This window comes from Leucoraja erinacea, chromosome 15 (genome assembly GCF_028641065.1).
Source record: "Leucoraja erinacea ecotype New England chromosome 15, Leri_hhj_1, whole genome shotgun sequence".
NCBI lineage: Eukaryota > Metazoa > Chordata > Chondrichthyes > Rajiformes > Rajidae > Leucoraja > Leucoraja erinaceus.
The window spans coordinates 24524257-24544349 of record NC_073391.1 but is presented as its reverse complement, the minus strand read 5'-3'; the positions used below and the strand labels follow the sequence as shown (position 1 = coordinate 24544349).

Genomic DNA, 20093 nt, shown 5'->3' with positions numbered 1-20093 from the left:
GCATTTCCTGTTTATACGCACATATAACACAGCCACATTCCATTGCAAACCGCGATGATGATGCGAGGCAAAATACTGTACATTCAAGGTTTTATCCAGAAACAATTTTCACTCATGATTATGGGTTGAGATTTATCTTAACACATTTATGTATTCATAATAAAAAATGTTTTAATAACCAGATATACTGTACATCGCACTCACTCAGAATTTCTGAGATAGCTTCAAGAAGCAATATCATGTACATATGACAACAGGACATAAAGCCATTGTCAAACCATGTCTTGTATTTTAGAGGTGTTAATTTATAATGTTTAATATCTTCCTTTCAGAGATTCCCATCAACTGGTGAGAGATCATTAATTTGTCTGTTCGACTGGTTCCGTAACTTCACATATATTAATGTTTCATTGGATTCATTTATTTCTCACTAAGCATTCTTTGACCTAATTAATCTCCTGGCAATGGAACCACCAAAGACCAAGCAAATTCTCATTGCATAAATGAGATTCAATTATATGTAATATCTTCCATTCCATTACGGATAAAAAAGCATTCCTTTCAAATCCATTTGGCTGAAACCATTTTATTAATCATGTTTGACTGAAAATGTAATACAGAAAATCATAATAAAGCTCAACTGTGTTTTACAAGGAAGTATTTCTGACACATTGCTTTTTCTTTCCAGTTAATCTCTTCCAGAAGCCTGAAGTGTCAGGTTTAAAGTTCCTGTTCTTGGTGGGTGGATTCGCTGAGTCACCTTTACTTCAGCAGGCCATTCAGTCCAACCTTGCCGATAAGTGCCGTGTCATAATTCCTCATGATGTGGGGCTCACTATTCTGAAAGGGGCAGTACTCTTTGGGTTGGACCCCACTATAATCAAAGTGCGACGTTCACCACTGACCTATGGAGTCGGGGTGCTCAATCGATTTGTGGAAGGCAAGCACCCCACTGAGAAACTGCTGGTTAAAGATGGCACTCGCTGGTGTACTGACGTGTTTGACAAGTTCATCACAGCTGACCAGTCTGTGGCACTTGGAGAGACTGTCAAACGCAGTTATACTCCAGCAAAGCCATCCCAAATGATTATAGTGATCAATATTTACTGCTCAGAAAATGATAATGTTAACTTCATCACTGATCCCAGTGTGAAGAAGTGTGGCACTCTTCGACTTGACCTAACAGGAACTGATTGTCCATCACTGCCAACACGGAGAGAGATTCAAACTTTAATGCAGTTTGGAGATACTGAGGTAAAAGCTATGGCTGTTGACATTACCACTTCCAAATGTGTCAAAGCTGGCATCGATTTCCTCAATTACTAAAATGTCAAAGTCACCCAAATGCTCTGGTGCCCTAATTCAGAATTATTGATTACATCTAAAACAGGAAATCATCATTATAGCTCAGATTGGGAGTTCATTGTAAACAAAGTCTAACAGTGCCAATCACTTCACCATGCCTCTGGAATGCCAAGAAATCTTCCCCTTCCAAAATGCCACATGTATGCAGAAAGGTGATCAAGTATATCTATACTTCCTGAATGGAAATTAAGTTTGTTCTGGTTTTAAAGAAAAAAAAGAAATGACAGAATGCTACTCTATATCACAGCCTGCTTAATAGTATTTACTTCCTTAATGTATACTGTGCTGATATGAAGTGCAGATGTGATCATGCAGTAACTTAACACATATTGCACTTATTCTGTTGACAACATAAATGGGCAAAGATTAAAAATTTCAGGATTTCTTTTCCTAACTAACCAAACCAATGTTTATTTTTATTTTTGTATATACAGTACAATATTTAAAGCATTGTACATACTTTTATTTCAAGTATTAAAAGTATAAATATAAAATATTTGATTTTGTTACATTTATTGTAACAATGAATTGGAATGAAAGAATATGGTGGATGTTTGATTTGTAATTGCAGCCTACGCTTCATGTATAATCGCATGTATTCATCATCGTTTGAACTGAAGATGTTAATCTTTCCAAAATATTCTTCTTGTCATTGACTTGATTTGATAATTGCTTCATTTTTTCAACGGCAGACAAAATTATCAATTGATGTGAGTATAAAATGCTGAATTCCATAAACACAATCGGATGTAATGCACCAGTGATTGCCTTGTCCCTTGCCACTTCCTGATGTAAACACAATAAAAGTAACACATTCTTGACACTTTATGTTGACTTTATGAAATATTTATTTTTTTGGGGAGTAATTGTCTTCTAGGTTATTTCAAATAAATGCCTCTTGTTTATCTGTGATCCAAGAAATTGAGACGGTTTTTGCAGTGTGATATTGACATTAAGAAGGTTATAATAGTTCACCTTGGTTATTCATGGTGGTTGTTGTTTAGTAAGCAATTGTATGACCCCTGTTCAGCTAACACTCTATCATTGTGCTTAATATTTTGAAATGCTCTGAGGAAGTCACTCTTATATTTTGGCCCTGAAGTTCAACAGCACCATCATCTGGTAGGTTATGTACCCAACAGCTAGGTTGCTAGGAATATACAAAGCATATTCTGATTCAGATCAGTTTATTGCCATATAGGGTGGAAATAAATTTCTTGTTCATGTGAAGCTCAGAATAAATAATATACCTCAGGGCTCTCACTTAATTTTTTTTCTGTTTCCAGCCGGGCAACCTAGGCAGCTTTTTAGGTTGCCAAATGACAGTTTAGGTGGTCATTTAAGACGGCTTTCATGACCCGTGCGATAATGTGCTCGGAGGAAGTGCGTAGTTACCAGTCGGAATTATGCTCAATGAAGCATTCACATATTATTTCTGCTTCAAATAAAGTCACAAACTAAACATATTCACCAATCAAGACATGATATATACCACAATGACATGCAGCAAAATGATAATACAGTATCTCAACTCTTTTTACGTTGCAATGAATGCAATTTCTATTATTTCTTTCCACTTCCATACAAAAATGTGGTTGGATTATTCAGCATATAATCAACCTCGGTGAGACCAAGCGCAGGCTTTGCGATCCCTTCGCACAACACCCCCACTCAGTTCGCAATAACCAACCTGATCTCCCGGTGGCTCAGCACTTCAACTCCCCTCTCCCATTCCGAATCCGACCTTTCTGTCCTGGGCCTCCTCCATGGCCCGAGTGAGGTCCACCAGCAAATTGGAGGAACAGCACCTTATATTTTGCTTGGGTAGTTTACACCCCAGTGGTATGAACATTGGCTTCTCCAATTTCTGGTAGTCCTTGCTTTCTCCTTCCTTCCCTCCCATTCCCAGCTCTCCCACAGCCTACTTTCTTTCTTTTTTCCTACCCCCACCCCAACATCAGTCTGAAAAAAGGGCCTCGACCCAAAACGTCACTTATTCCTTCGGAATATCTGCCTCACCTGCTGATTTTCTCCAGCCTTTTTGTCTACCACCCATTCGCACAAGTTCTGTTATCCCACTTTCCTCACCCACTCCCTACACATTAGGGGCAATTTTACAGACAAGTTAACCTACAAAGCCAATGTGTCTTTGGGATGTGGGAGGCAATCCACAAGCTTTTAGGGAGAATGCAAATTCAACACCGACAGTGCCCAAGGATAGGATCGAACACAGATCTTTATTGTGAGGAAAATAAACTATCCATTTTCAGTCTTAAATCTCTAAGTCACGCTATGTCCCCCGTTACAGCTACTTTATGTTTTATTTCAGTTCAAGACTATGGAGCAGTACATTGGCCATAAATTTGCTGTCTAAAAGTGCCAGAGACCAGGAATTGATCCTGAATATGGGTGCTGTCTGCTTGGTGTTTGCTCCGTTTCCCTTTGATCGCATGGGATTTCTCTGGGTGCTCTTGTTTCCTTCCACATTCCAATGGTGTACAGGAACATTTTTCAAACCAAACCCAAAACGTCATATTTTCCTTTTGTCCCGAGTTCTTCCGACACACACGATACTATACGATATAACTTTATTTATCCTAGGAGGGAAATTGTGTGTGTGTGGGCATATATTACACACACACACACACACACACATATATATATTTATATAGTTATATATTCATATCTAAATATACTGGTTTCTCATTTATAACATTGTTTACAGAGTACTATGTTTACATATTCTGTTGTGCTGCTGCAAATAAGGATTTCATTGTTCTAACTGGGATGTCGGAGACTAAAACACTCTTGACTCTTAACTTACGTCGCTAATGTGTGGGTTAGAACTAGTGTACGGGTGGTCGGCATGGACTCTGGGCCGAAGGGCCTGTTTCCACGCTGTATCTTTAAATTAAACTAAAAACACTAAAACCAGAGGGAGTCTAAAAAATGGTCTCTACCCGAAACATCACCCAATTTCTTCTATCCAGAGATGCTGGCTGCTCCATGGAGTTCCCCCACACAATTAAAGCATGGAATAGTCTTCACCCTACCATAGTTATGCAATCAGACACAACTAAATTTAAGGTAGCTCTTTTTTTCCCCAAGAACCCTTTTTTGTTTAAGTCCAAATCAAGGGTCAAGAGAGTTTTATTGTCATGTGTCCCAGATAGGAACAAAGGAATTCTTGCTTGCTGCAGCACAACAGAATATGTAAACATAATACAGATGAGGAGATCCAAGTTCAGTGTGTCTATATACCATATACCATATAATATACAGAAGAAATAAACAGATAAAGTGCAATAGGCTGTTATTGTTCAGAGTTTGGAGTTTGGTGGTGGACCCTCCACCACCTCCAGTTTAAATTCCATTTGGAATATTTTTGGAGGACCAGGAAACCAAGAAGCAAGAGATACTCCAGGGAGTGAGTGGAAAGTCTATACAATGATTACAATGGAGTAATCCACAATGTTTAGAAACAGGATAAAAGGAATAACATGTAGTGCAAGGTAAAGTATGATTAAAGATAGCCCGAGGGTCTCCACTAAGTAGATGGCAGCTCAGGACCGCTCTCTAGTTTTTGATAGGCTGGTTCAGTTGCCTGTTGACAGCTGGGAAGAAATTGTCCCTGAATCTCGAGGTATGCATTTTCATACTTGGTGCAAGTGTGAAATGGTACAAGATTGTATTGCAATCCAAATTAGTGCAAGGAAAATATTAAAGTGTAATTGCAGAATAACCGAATGAGGTAGAGTTAAGAGTAATGTGGCAGCACCTCCAGAAATAAGTGGTTGTTTCATGAGAATGAAGCAGTGGGGAAGAAGCTGATTTTAAATCTGGACGGCTGGGCTTTCAAGCTCGTGTATCTTCTCTCAGAGTGTAAATGAGAGAAAAGGGAGTGGCCCGGGTGCCAGGCATCTTTGACGATATTTCCAGCATTCTTGAAGAAGGAAGTGATAAGACTGTGATTGACTGGGTTGTGCTCACCATTCCCTGCAGTTTCAGGTGATCAAGAGCATTGTGGTTGCATACCAGGCTGAGAGGCATCTCATCAGAATATTATCTATAAATGTTGTTGATGTATGGAACGAGTTGCTGCAGGAGGTAGTTGAGGCCGGGGCTACTGCAACATTTAAGAAGCAATTGGACAGGTACATGGATAAGACAGGCTTAAAGGGATATGGGCCAAACACAGGTAAGTTGGGACTAGTGTAAATGGGACACGTTGGTTCATGTGGGCAAGTTGGTCAGAAGGGCTTGTTTCCGCACTGTATGATTCTATGACTATTAAACTTCTGTAGAGGTTCGAGAGAATCCTGGTAGACATGTTGTATCTTCTCTGACATCTAGAAAGTAAATATGTTGGTGTGCTTTCTTGATCAGTGTGAAGGGACTAGATTAGGTTTCTCATGTTATGGAAGCAAAAGAGCTTGATCATCTGGAAGCATCTTCATTTATGAGAAGAGGATTGTGTTCACCCCTCACTTCGTTAAGTCAACAATTAAATCTTTCAACTTGCTGATATTAAAGGGTGTGTTTCTCTTACAAAATGACACAAGGTTTGCAATCTCTTTCCTATAGCCTCATCACTGCTGTTGATGATTGTTGAACTTAAATCTGCTTGACGTTGTATTTTGTCATCCTGTCATTAATATCCAGAGAGTAGAGCAAGGGACTAAGCACACATTCCTGAGGGGCACCGATGTTGAGGGTCAGATGTTCTATGTTGGAGAAAATATTATGATTGATTCCAATGAACTGTGGCCTGCTATCCGAGAAATCCAGAAGCCAGTTGAAGATGGTGGCCCCAGGGCCAAGGTCAGAGATTTAGTGATGACCTTATTCAGAATTATGATGTTGAGCTGTAGTCAATGACTGGCATCTTGACATAGGTGTTATTATTGTCAAGGTGATCCAGAGCTGAATATGGTAGAAGAGAGATAGTGTCCTCATTAGACCTGTTTATGGCAATAATAATCAATCTTCCTATTGCCTCTTTTGGCAAAAATGTACGATTTCAGATTTATAGAGTTTGAGTATAACAATATCAAATATCTGTTATGAATACTTTATCAATAGTTATAGCAGCTCGTATTGAATGAGTATGAAGAGAAAGAAGAGTGACACATTGACAAATACTGTAACAAATTCCAAAAATGTTTCAAGATTTGATTCTGATCTCTCTTTGAACCTCTTTCAAATTGTGTTAATGATTTCTTTGTGCAGATAAACTTTAGATGCAATAATATCATTTGTTAGTGGTAGTTTACCACAAGCAGTTTCTAGCATTCCTGGTCATGGGTTGAATCAACAGCAATTACAATAACAAATTCGCAAGACACTTCAAAAGTATGGTCAGACTAAACTGCCATTCATATCAATGATGGGCTTTGTGACAAAAGGCATGTTCTAAAGACGGCATCATAGAATGAGATTGTGATGTTATGATTGGAGAGAAAATTCCAGAGTTTAGCAACTAGTGTTTTTAAGGTAGGAACAATAACAGTACAAAAAAGGGAATGGTAAATGCTTTGGATGCAAAGTGAAGCTAGGGTAATACATCAATGCAGTATTGTGCAATAGCTGCACTGTTGAAGATACTGCCTTTGCGATACATCACTGAAGAGAGCTTTGTATTTTTACTCGGTTGAGTGTAAGTTCAAAGGAATTGTGCCGAAGTAGAAATGTTTGAGAGGTTGAAGTTCCTAGCTATCTGTATGCAGTTTCAAAGTTTGTTTGTAGCTGATCTAAAGTGAAGTATTAAATGTAGATGCAAGCAATATCTCTGGTCCTCACTTTTGGAAGCTTGTTACCCCTGAAGGTGACCCTATGCTATTGTCTGACTGCTGGTAATCTATCCAGATGGTTGCTTGGAGACCAGAGATATTGCTTGCATCCACATTTAATACATCACTTTAGATCAGTTACAAACAGACTTGGAAACTGCATACAGATAGCTAGCTCACTGAAGACTCATCTTGGGTTTCTTAATAATCATAAAAGCATTTTTCTGTACATTGCTGCTAGGCCACCCATAATTCTAATGACTTGTTTCAAGCAGTGCATTTTTACAATATGGAAGAGTTTAGTCCATCTATGTACAGATGAGGGTGACTTGGTGTTGCAGGCTTACTAAATGTGGAATATGAAGTCATTGGTTGTGAGAGAGGAAAGACAGTGGCAGTGAAAGTGTTTTTTGTGATTCTACTTGTTTTTTCAGGAATCATCTCGACAAACTGGTTGACTAACCAATAGTTCAAAATATACTCCAATGGTGAAGATCATTCCAAACCGATTCAACCAGTTAAATGATTTGGGGAGATCAAAATAAAAATGTACAACTGTGCCAATGTGCAGAAGGCAAATCCCAATTCTCCACATTATTTAGTCTCCTTTTTATAGCAGTCTCTACCCCTCGCATAAAAACACTGCTAGAATGTTCAAGGACCACAAGACATGGAAGAAAAATTAGGCCATTCAGCCCATCAAGTTTAATCCACCATTCAATCACAGTTTATCACACCTCTCAACCCCATTCTCCTGCCTTCTTCCCCTTCCCCCATAACCTTTGATGCCCATCTAGATCAAGAATCTATCAATCCCTGCCTTGAAAATACACACAATTTTGGCCTCCTCAGCCGTCTGTTGCAATGAATTCCGCAGATTCACCGCCGTCTGGCTAAAGAAAGGTCTCTTCATCTCCATTTCTCCATCATCCTTTTACTCTGAAGCTGTGCCCTCTGGTTCTACACTCACCGATTGCTGGCAACATCCTTTTCCACGTCCACTCTATCAAGGACATTCATAACATCCTAATTAGTTGCATCTGAAATTATTTCTGGACTTTTGGGAGTTACCTCCATGATAATTTAATTACTGCTGGATCCCTCTTGCATTGGCAAAGATGCACTCTTTCCAGTAGATATTTTGTGCACATGAAGGCATCAGAGAATGTCACTAGACCGAGGTGCATTGGCGGCTAAGGAGACGAATGCTGATTCTTCATATAACCATATAACATATAACCATATAACAATTACAGCATGGAAACAGGCCATCTCGGCCCTACAAGTCCGTGCCGAACAACTTTTTTTTCCCTTAGTCCCACCTGCCTGCACTCATACCATAACCCTCCATTCCCTTCTCATCCATATGCCTATCCAATTTATTTTTAAATGATACCAACGAACCTGCCTACACCACTTCCACTGGAAGCTCATTCCACACCGCTACCACTCTCTGAGTAAAGAAGTTCCCCCTCATATTACCCCTAAACTTCTGTCCCTAATTCTGAAGTCATGTCCTCTTGTTTGAATCTTCCCTATTCTCAAAGGGAAAAGCTTGTCCACATCAACTCTGTCTATCCCTCTCATCATTTTAAAGACCTCTATCAAGTCCCACCTAAACCTTCTGCGCTCCAGAGAATAAAAACCTAACTTATTCAACCTATCTCTGTAACTTAGTTGTTGAAACCCAGGCAACATTCTAGTAAATCTCCTCTGTACTCTCTCTATTTTGTTGACATCCTTCCTATAATTGGGCGACCAAAATTCATCTTTTGCATCCAAGTGCTAAATTTCCCCCGTTTATAAATTGCATCTCATGTTGCAATATTCACTGTGAGGGGTTGAATCTTGATCAGTGTTTAGAAACAGGCCATTATTAGGTGGAGTAAATGTGTGTACTGTTAAAATGTTCATTAGAAAGCACCCCTTTTTAATTTTGCAAGATATATATATATATATATATGTGTGTGTGTATATATATTCATATCTATTGACTATAGATATATATCTGATATGTATGTGTAGGAGGAATTGCAGATGCTGATTTAAACTGAAGATAGGCACAAAAAGCTGGAGTAACTCAGCAGGACAGGCAGCATTTCTGGAGAGAAGGAATGGGTGATGTTTCGGTTCGAGTAAGATAAGCAAAAAAGTAAAGATGATAAATGAAACAGGCCATTGTCAACCAACAAACACCTAACAATGACCTGTTTGCTTTAACATAGTTACTTTGTCGCATATCTTTTATTCATTATTCTTTAACTCTCTACATCATCGTCTATATCTCTCGTTTCCCTTTCCCATGACGTTCAGTCTGAAGAAGGGTCTCGACCTGAAATGCCACCCATTCCTTCTCTCCAGAAATGCTGCCTGTCCCGCTGAGTTACTCCAGCTTTTTGTGTCTATCTGATATATAGATGTCTGATATACTCAGATATCACACACACACACACACACACACACACACACACACACACACACACACACACACACACACACACACACACACACACACACACACACACACACACACACACACACACACACACACACACACACACACACACATATAATACAACATTTTTCAACAATGACATTATTCTTAACATTATGCTTAATATTAATGTTCAGAAAAAACTGCTTCCTGATTGCCATAATCTGGCCTTCTGAGAGATTACTGCTGAAACATCATAGAGCACAGAAACAGGCCCTTCGGCCCAACTTGCCCATGCCGATCAAAATGCCCCGTCTATGCTTCCTTGTCCCACTTGCCACTGGATATCCCTCTAAACCTTTCCTATTGTCCCTATCCAAATGTCTTTTATCAGGATGTTTAAGGTAAAGAAAAGACAAAGTGGAGAAATAGATAATATGCAGAAAACGCAGCTTTTGGGAGTTTCAATATGATTGCTATAAAGGAGTTTCAAAATCCAAATAATTCAAATTTCAAATTAATCCTAGTGTTTATCTTTACCATTCTCAGTATAAATCTGTGGGCGATTTGTAATATTAATATGGTATCATTTTTCTCGCATTTACTTACCTCACACACATTTGTGAAATTATTGGGGATAGATTAACTGGATCAAAATTGAATAATTACCACAGTCAAGGCAACCACAGTCATAAAGGGAATACCTTTCACAGGATTTAAACAACACAGAGACTGAAATTCCTTGGGCATTCTGCTGCTGCATCTGTGTAACATTGCTGCTGTTTCTACTCAAGAAGAGCACAGAAGCCACATAACGTCTGATAAATTTCAGGGCCATTGCTTTTTATAGGTTGGTACAGTTCTACACTTTGCATGCAAAGACCCTTGTAAAGTAAATCTGCTTTTATTTTCGTCCTGGCATTCTTCAAGGTCAGTGTATAATGGTTTCAAAAGAAATAAAACCTCTCTGAAATGAATCGACCATCTCTTATTTGATTTATAAAAGGCAATGTTCAACTTGGATGTTATTTTGCTGTGCAAAACTAAATATCCCATATTTCACATGACACAAACAATTTTACCTAGAATTCATAGGCTTCCATTACATTTGATGTGTTCCCACATTCTACATTAATAAAAAGTAATTTCAAATTTCTAATGTGCATTTATTGTGTGAAGATCAGTAGCAGCATCAGAAGAATTAACCCGTTAAACGGCCAGCGACTGTGAGGTCAAGAACTTGCCAGCAAGGAAGACCATTCAGAAGCAAGAGACAGAAACAGGGGCAGTTGTACATCTTTGGACCGAAGAATCTGCTCCACTATTTAGTACGATCATGGCTGCCCATCTATCACAGGACCATCTTCCTGCTTCAGGCTCATACGCTTTGATGCCTTTTGCATCTAGTAATTCATCTCCTTAAATACAATTCCGAAACTTGGTCTTCACAGCCCTCCTAAATCCACGGATTTACCCACACTCAGAGTGAAGAAATGTTTCTACATCTTCATCCTCAATCCTTGCCATCTTAACCTGAGACCATCACCGTTCATTCTGTTCATTCCAACAGTCAGTCTAGCCCTCCACTGAATATTGAGCCACTGGGTCACACATGGAGAGTCACCTAATTTCCTCAGGAGATAATTCCTCCGCACCCCGAGATCCACAAACAGCTCATTAATTCAGTCCGTTTCTAGCCCCGCCAAACTTATTTCTTCATAATTTGACCCTATCCTTTCTCCACTGGTCCAGTTACTTCCCACTTACATTAATGACACGTCTAATCTTCACTGTAACATCGAAGGTTACCAGATTCCAGGTCCCAACAGTCTTCTCTTTACCACACACATTCAGTCTTTCTACACTTCCAACTCAAAACCAAGTGGGTCTGGGGGCTGCATTCCAGAAGAAATGCTTGATTGGGAAATGGCACTAGAGACAGTAATGTGACTCACAGCAGGCAGTACCTGGACGTGAATTCTAGGTAATATGAGGTGATCCATGAAAAAGCCATGAACAAGCTGTAATTGAAATTCTGGACATTTATTGTGTATTCTATCTGGAAATGTTCCATTTCAAATCCATAATGCTGTAAACCAATTCAAAAATAATTTGAGTAGATAAATTGCAGCAATATCTAACGATAAGATGCAAGATTACATTTTGTGTCAATCGCAATCCCATTATTTTATGAATTTCTAAACATCTCTTGCAGTATTACATTTTTGCTTCACATTTTCTCACTTGCTGTGTTTTAGAATATTGTATGATAATTATACCTCAGCCGACAAAGGAGGCTGTATCAGAATATTCTATTTTGATTCAAATAGTAAGTTTTAAATTGAAGTCTTTGTGGGTGAGGATAAAGTGCACCATTCTCCCACAAGAAAAATTACATTTATAATCTTTTGTTTTCCATTATTCAAAGGCAGCCATTTAGCATTAAATTACCAAAATGACACAACATGACATCGGCTGATGGGCAGGCATGCAGCTAAAGCAAGCAATTTTCATCGGGAATAGGACTTTGGTTACAACCTCCAACGATAATCTTCAGAGCTACGGATCTATAGGCAGCATAATATGTAACCTTTACAAAATAGCGAATTTGCATTAAACATAGTTATATCAGCTGTCACACGCAAAGCAACTTAAGTTATATTGCTGGGATAATAAAGCACAGCATAACATCTTTAATGACCATTTGTAAGATTTTGATGATAGGTTGTGAATGTGAATAAAATGCAGCAAAACAATATACCATAATTATTTCCACCATTATGCATCTAACATCACCCAAAATAATTTAAAAAAAATCTGTACTGAATGGAAGTCTATTACGTGAGGATTGAATAGCATGTTGAGATGAATCCAACTGTTTCCACTATATCTAGGAAATCAAATAATGTCCTTCAGAGTAAACATCCATCTGCGAAATACAAGTGGGAAAGCATTGCGAAGGCTAAACCAATGGTTTGTGAGGGAAACAAACATTATTGCGGTGCTAAAAAGAGCAGAAATACCTTTCATAACAGACTGGGGGTGTGAGTATATCCACTGACCAACTAACTCCAGGTTAAGACCCAGGATACCTACTATTAACTATTAGAATTGTCAATAGCCCACATGTGCAATTTACTGTTTTTATATTTATTGATTAACCACCATATTGTTTGAAGATAGTGAAGGATCACTATCACTAAATTAAATGCGGGTATTTCGAGTTCATGATCTTTGCAACAATTGTTTCAGGACTGTTATCATTTTGATTAATCTTCATTTGGTGTGATCTAATTCACACAGAAAATGATTAGGAAACACAACATTTTAGGAATTACATATTATTCAAAGGGGTTTGGAGGTTAACTCTGTAAGCTGATAATTTACATAGAGGTATCACCCACTGTTGAAGAAAGCATACGTTTGTCAAATACGCTAATTCTATACATCTGAGTGTAATGTGAAAGTTATTTCAATGCAGGTGGCCCCTAATTTATTTTCAGCCAGAGGTCCCCAATTGGTTTGCAATCACTGCCAAGTTAGACACTGAAACGTAGAAAATAGGTGCAGGAGTAGGCCATTCGGCCCTTTGAGCCTGCACCGCCATTCAATATGGTCATGGCTGATCATCCAACTCAGTATCCTATACCTGCCTTCTCTCCATACCCCCTGATCCCTTTAGCCACAAGGGCCACATCTAACTCCCTCTTAAATATAGCCAGTGAACTGGCCTCAACTACCTTCTGTGGCAGAGAATTCCAGAGATTCACCACTCTGTGTGAAAAAAATGTTTTTCTCACCTCGGTCATAAAAGATTTCCCCATTATCCTTAAACTGTGACCCCTTGTTCTGGACTTCCCCAACATCGGGAATAATCTTCCTGCATCTAGCCTGTCCAACCCCTTAAGAATTTTGTAAGTTTCTATAAGATCCCCCCTCAATCTTCTAAATTCTAGCGAGTACAAGCCGAGTCTATCCAGTCTTTCTTCATATGAAAGTCCTGACATCACAGGAATCAGTCTGGTGAACCTTCTCTGCACTCCCTCTATGGCAATAATTTCCTTCCTCAGATTTGGAGACCAAAACTGTACGCAATACTCCAGGTGTGGTCTCACCAAGACCCTGAACAACTGCAGTAGAACCTCCCTGCTCTTATACTCAAATCCTTTTGCTGAATTGTACGGAACTGTACTGGAATGGTGGCACAGTGGTAGAGTTGCTGCCTTATAGTGCAAGAGACCTGGGTTTGATCCCAACTATGAGTGCTGTCTGTATGGAGTTTGTACGTTGTCCTCGTGACGTGCATGCGTTTTCTCCGGGAGCTCCGGTTTCCTCTCACACTCCAAAGACGTACAGGTTTGTAGGTTAAAGTGTAAATTGTACTTAGTGTGTGTAAGATAGTGTTAATGTATGGGGATTGCTGGTTGGCATGGACTTGGTGGGCCGAAGGCCCTGTTTCCATTCTGAACTGTTTTCTAAACTAAACTAAAATTGACAGCTTAAGGTATGACACATCCAACATCATACGGTGCAACGAGTTTGTGCATTACAAAGAGATGAAGGTTCCTCAAAATATTAAAGGCTTTCTTTCCATTTGTACATTTGAATCAATGCCTTAAACTTTATTAAACTCACATAATTAGATTTGAACGTAGGAGCATCTTTCACTGAGTTGATAATCTTCCAATAGCCCTTGATGTCCATCTACCAATGAGCCCTGGGAGCAACCTGGAAATCAAAGACTTACACCAATAATGATCTACACTAGCCAGTGAAGCTACACTCGCTTCATTTGGGATATGGAAGGAAAACAGAGCACCCAGGGAATTCCCACAATATCACAATTCCTTGTGTTCACCACAAGATCTTGTACACTTGAATAAGGTCACCTCTCATTCTTCCAAACTCCAAGGTACACAGACCCAAACTGTCCAGTCTCTCTCAAAAAGACAATCCTCATGTCCCAGTAAATCACCCTTGGACAGCCTCCAATTTGTTAATGAAGATCTTGCCCTGACTCCAGGGCCAGAGCTATGGGGACAGATTGGACAGGATAGGACTTTATTCCCTGGAGCGCAGGAGGCTGAGGGTTAATCTTATAGAGTATAAATGCATGAGGGAAATTGTTATGGCGAATGCACAGTGGGAATCAAGAACCAGATGACACAGGTTTGAGATGAAAGATTTAACAGGAACTTGAAGGGCAATGTTTTCACTAGTAGGGTGGTGGGAGCTGCCAGAGGAGGCAGATGAGGCAGCAATAGACAATAGGTGCAGGAGTAGCCCATTCGGCCCTTCGAGCCAGCACCGCCATTCAATGTGTACCCCGTTCCTGCCTTCTCCCCATATCCCCTGACTCCGCTATTTTTAAGAGGCCTATCTAGCTCTCTCTTGAAAGCATCCAGAAAACCTGCCTCCACCGCCCTCTGAGGCAGAGAATTCCACAGACTCACAACTCACGACAAAAAGTGTTTCCTCGTCTCTGTTCTAAATGGCTTACTCCTTATTCTTAAACTGTGGCCCCTGGTTCTGGACTCCCCCAACATCGGGAACATGTTTCCTGCCATAAGCGTGTCCTCTAGCAGAAGCAGGTACTATAACAACATTCAAATGACTCTTGGACATGTACATAAATAAGAAGGTTGAGAGGGATATAGACCAAATATGGGCAAGTGGGACTAGCTTAAATGGGGCATCTTTGTCGGCATGGATGAGTCGGCCAATGGGCATGTTGCTATACAGTATGACTCTATGGATTGAATGCTATTAGGTCCATGATGTGTCTTTTAATCAATCAATTAACCGTCCAATCAGTCCCTTTCCTGGGTAAAGGGGCTAAAACTATGCACACTATTCAGGTGAGGACTCAGCAATGCTCTGGGGCACCTACAATGGCGTAGCTAGTAAAGCCGCTGCCTCAGAGTGTCACCTCCCTCAAACGGGTGACCATATTCCCGAATCAGAAGCCATGGATGAACAGCGAGGTCAGGCTACTGCTGAAAGCACGGGACACCGCTTTCAGCTCAGGTGATGCTCGAGCCTACAGTTCATCCAGGGCTAACCTGAAGAGGGGCATCAGGAAGGCCAAGCACTGCCAAAAGGTCAGGATTGAGGAGCACTTCAACAACAACTCCAACCCCCGACGCATGTGGCAAGGCATCCAGGCCATCACGGACTACAGACCCTCCAACATCACCCCCACATCCAGCGACGCCTCCTTCCTTGAGGAGCTTAATCACTTCTATGGCCGCTTCAAGAGGGACAATCTAGAGACAGCCATCAAGGCTGTGCTCCCTGCTGATCACCAACCCCTCACACTCACCCCCTATGACGTGTATGTGGCACTGAGTAGGACTAATGCACGTAAGGCTGCTGGCCCTGACGGCATCCCCGGGCGCGTCCTCAGGGCCTGTGCTGCGCAGCTGACAGACGTCTGGACTGACATCTTCAACCTGTCACTTGCCCAAGCAGTTGTCCCCACGTGCCTTAAAACCACCTCCATCATGCCGCTGCCAAAACACTCCACTGCGGCAAGCCTCAACAACTTCCGCCCAGTTGCACTTACTCCCATCATCACCCAGTGCTTCGAGAGGCTGGTCCTGGCACACCTCAAAAGCTGCCTACCCCCCACACTGGATCCCTATCAGTTTGCCTACCGCAAGAACAGGAGTACGGAGGATGCCATCTCAACGACACTTCACTCCGCCCTCTCCCACCTCGACAACAGAGACACTTACGTAAGAATGCTGTTCATCGACTACAGCTCAGCATTCAACACCATTATACCCTCCTAAACTGATCACCAAACTCAGTAACCTGGACATCGACCCCTCCCTCTGCAACTGGATACTGGACTTTCTAACCAACAGACTCCAGTCTGTTAGTTTAGACAAGCACAGCTCTTCAACCCTCACCCTGAACACCGGCGTTCCACAGGGCTGTGTGCTGAGTCCCCTCCTCTACTTCCTCTTCACATATGACTGCACACCTGTACATGGTACTAACACCATCATCAAGTATGCAGATGATACAACGGTGATTGGCCTCATCAGCAACAACGATGAGACGGTCTATTGGGAGGAGGTCCAGCTCCTAGCAGCATGGTGCGCTGACAACAACCTGGCCCTTAACTCCAAGAAGACCAAGGAGCTCATTGTAGACTTCAGGAAGTCTAGGGGCGGCACGCACACCCCCATCCACATCAACGGGACGGAGGTGGAACGTTTTTCCAGCTTCAGGTTCCTGGGGGTCAACATCTCCGATGACCTCTCTTGGACCCACAATACCTCAACTCTGGTCAAGAAGGCTCACCAGCGTCTCTTCTCCCTGAGGAGACTGAAGAAGGTCCATCTGTCTCCTCAGATTCTGGTGAACTTCTACCGCTGCACCATCAAGAGCATCCTTACCAACTGTATCACAGTATGGTATGGCAACTGCTCTGTCTCCGACTGGAAATCACTGCAGAGGGTGGTGAAAATTGCCCAATGCATCACCGGTTCCTCGCTCCCCTCCATTGAGTCTGTCCAAAGCAAGCGTTGTCCTCGAAGGGCGCTCAGCATCGCCAAGGACTGCTCTCACCCCAGCCATGGAGTGTTTACCCTCCTACCACCCGGGAGGCGCTACAGGTCTCTTCGTTGCCGGACCAGCAGGTCCAGGAACGGCTTCTTCCCTGTGGCTGTCAGACTACTCAACAATGTACCTTGGTGACTGCCAATCACCCTCCCCCCAGACACTCCTCCCACAGGAAAAACACTATGACTGTATGCATGAAAATAGATTTATTTATTGAAATCACATTCTATGTCGCTCTTCCAGGGAGATGCTAACTGCATTTCGTTGTCTCTGTAATGTACACTGACAATGACAATTAAAGTTGAATCTGAATCTGAATCTGAATCAGAGACCCGAGTTCAATCCTGACCTCGGCTGCTGTCTGTGCATGCAGTTTACACATTCTCACTGACAGTGTGGGTTTCCTCCCACATCCCAAAAATGTGTGGGTTTGTAGGTTTGTTGGCCTCTGTAAATTGCCCCTAGTGTGTAGGGAGTGGATACGAAAGTGTGATAACACAGATATGCAATGGAAGACATTTAATGACTGCATGGATGAACTACAAAAATTGTTCATACCAGTTTGGCAAAAGAATAAATCAGGGAAGGTAGTACATCCATTCGATAACAAGGGAAATCAGGGATAGTATCAAAGCGAAGGATGATGCGTACAAATTAGCCAGAAAAAAAGCAGCATACCAGAGGACTGGGAGAAATTCAAAGACCAGCAGAGGAGGACAAAGGGCTTAATTAGGAAAGGGAAAATAGATTATGAAAGGGAACATAAAAACTGACTGCAAAAGTTTTTATAGATATGTGAAAGGAAAGAGATTAGTTAAAACAAATGTAGGTCCCTTGCAGTCAGAAACGGGTGAGTTGATCATGGGGAACAAGGATATGGCGGACCAATTGAATAACTACTTTGGTTTCGTCTTCACTAAGGAAGACATAAATAATTTGCCGGAAATAGCAGGGGACCGCGGGTCAAAGGAGTTGGAGGAATTGAGTGAAATCCAGGTTAGCCAGGAAGTGGTGTTGGGTAAATTGAATGGATTAAAGGCCGATAAATCCCCAGGGCCAGATAGGCTGCATCCCAGAGTACTTAAGGAAGTAGCTCCAGAAATAGTGGATGCATTAGTAATAATCTTTCAAAACTCTTTAGATTCTGGAGTAGTTCCTGAAGATTGGCGGGTAGCAAACGTAACCCCACTTTTTAAGAAGGGAGGGAGAGAGAGAAAATGGGGAATTACAGACCAGTTAGTCTAACATCGGTAGTGGGGAAACTGCTAGAGTCAGTTATTAAAGATGGGATAGCAGCACATTTGGAAAGTGGTGAAATCATTGGACAAAGTCAGCATGGATTTACGAAAGGTAAATCATGTCTGACGAACCTTATAGAATTTTTCGAGGATGTAACTAGTAGCGTGGAAAGGGGAGAACCAGTGGATGTGGTGTATCTGGACTTCCAGAAGGCTTTCGACATGGTCCCACATAAGAGATTAGTATACAAACTTAAAGCACAAGGCATTGGGGGTTCAGTATTGATGTGGATAGAGAACTGGCTGGCAAACAGGAAGCAAAGAGTAGGAGTAAACGGGTCCTTTTCACAATGACAGGCAGTGACTAGTGGGGTACCGCAAGGCTCAGTACTGGGGCCCCAGCTATTTACAATATATATTAATGATCTGGATGAGGGAATTGAAGGCAATATCTCCAAGTTTGCGGATGACACTAAGCTGGGGGGCAGTGTTAGCTGTGAGCAGGATGCTAGGAGACTGCAAGGTGACTTGGATAGGCTGGGTGAGTGGGCAAATGTTTGGCAGATGCAGTATAATGTGGATAAATGTGAGGTTATCCATTTTGGTGGCAAAAACGGGGAAAGCAGACTATTATCTAAATGGTGGCCGATTGGGAAAGGGGGAGATGCAGCGAGACCTGGGTGTCATGGTACACCAGTCATTGAAGGTAGGCATGCAGGTGCAGCAGGCAGTAAAGAAAGCGAATGGTATGTTAGCTTTCATTGCAAAAAGGATTTGAGTATAGGAGCAGGGAGGTTCTACTGCAGTTGTACAGGGTCTTGGTGAGACCACACCTGAAGTATTGCGTACAGTTTTGGTCTCCAAATCTGAGGAAGGACATTATTGCCATAGAGGGAGTGCAGAGACGGTTCACCAGACTGATTCCTGGGATGTCAGGACTGTCTTATGAAGAAAACTGGATAGACTTGGTTTATACTCTCTAGAATTTAGGAGATTCAGAGGGGATCTTATAGAAACTTACAAAATCCTTAAGGGGTTGGACAGGCTAGATGCAGGAAGATTGTTCCCGATGTTAGGGAAGTCCAGGACAAGGGGTCACAGCTTAAGGATAAGGGGGAATTCCTTTAAAACCGAGATGAGAAGAACTTTTTCACACAGAGAGTGGTGAATCTCTGGAATTCTCTGCCACAGAGGGTAGTTGAGGCCAGTTCATTGGCTATATTTAAGAGGGAGTTAGATGTGGCCCTTGTGGCTAAGGGGATCAGGGGGTATGGAGAGAAGGCAGGTACGGGATACTGAGTTGGATGATGAGCCATGATCATATTGAATGGCGGTGCAGGCGCGAAGGGCCGAATGGCCTACCCCTGCACCTAATTTCTACGTTTCTAACTAATGCAAACGAGCGATTGATGGTTGGCATGGACTAGGTGGGCCGAAGGGCCTGTTTCCATGCTGTTTCTCTAAATTAAATTAAACTAAACACAGGTAGAATGCACTGATTCTACCCAGGTAACACCGGATATCAGGTTCAAACCAGGGTCGATGGAGCTGTGAAACAGCAGCAGCACTAATTGCTGCACCACCGTGCCTGCCTGCCCTCCCTGCCCCCATCCCCCATCTCCTCTGCAGGCCCTGCATTCCCTTCTTTGTTTCCGTTCTCTTGTAGCAAGAATTCTAAGTGTGAATATGGGAAAG

At 41.6% G+C, this 20093-nt stretch overlaps 1 protein-coding gene across 3 annotated transcripts in view; it reads left to right on the top strand.

Annotated features, from left to right (window-relative positions):
* Positions 1-2193, top strand: part of hspa12a (heat shock protein 12A) — an 86562-nt gene extending 84369 nt beyond the window's left edge. For all 3 annotated transcript variants that reach the window (XM_055646919.1, XM_055646920.1, XM_055646921.1), the window contains one exon: positions 689-2193. In XM_055646919.1, coding sequence (XP_055502894.1) covers positions 689-1326 — 638 coding nt within the window. In that variant the 3' untranslated portion in view covers positions 1327-2193. The remainder of the gene's footprint in view (positions 1-688) is intronic.
* Positions 2194-20093: the final 17900 nt, after the last annotated feature.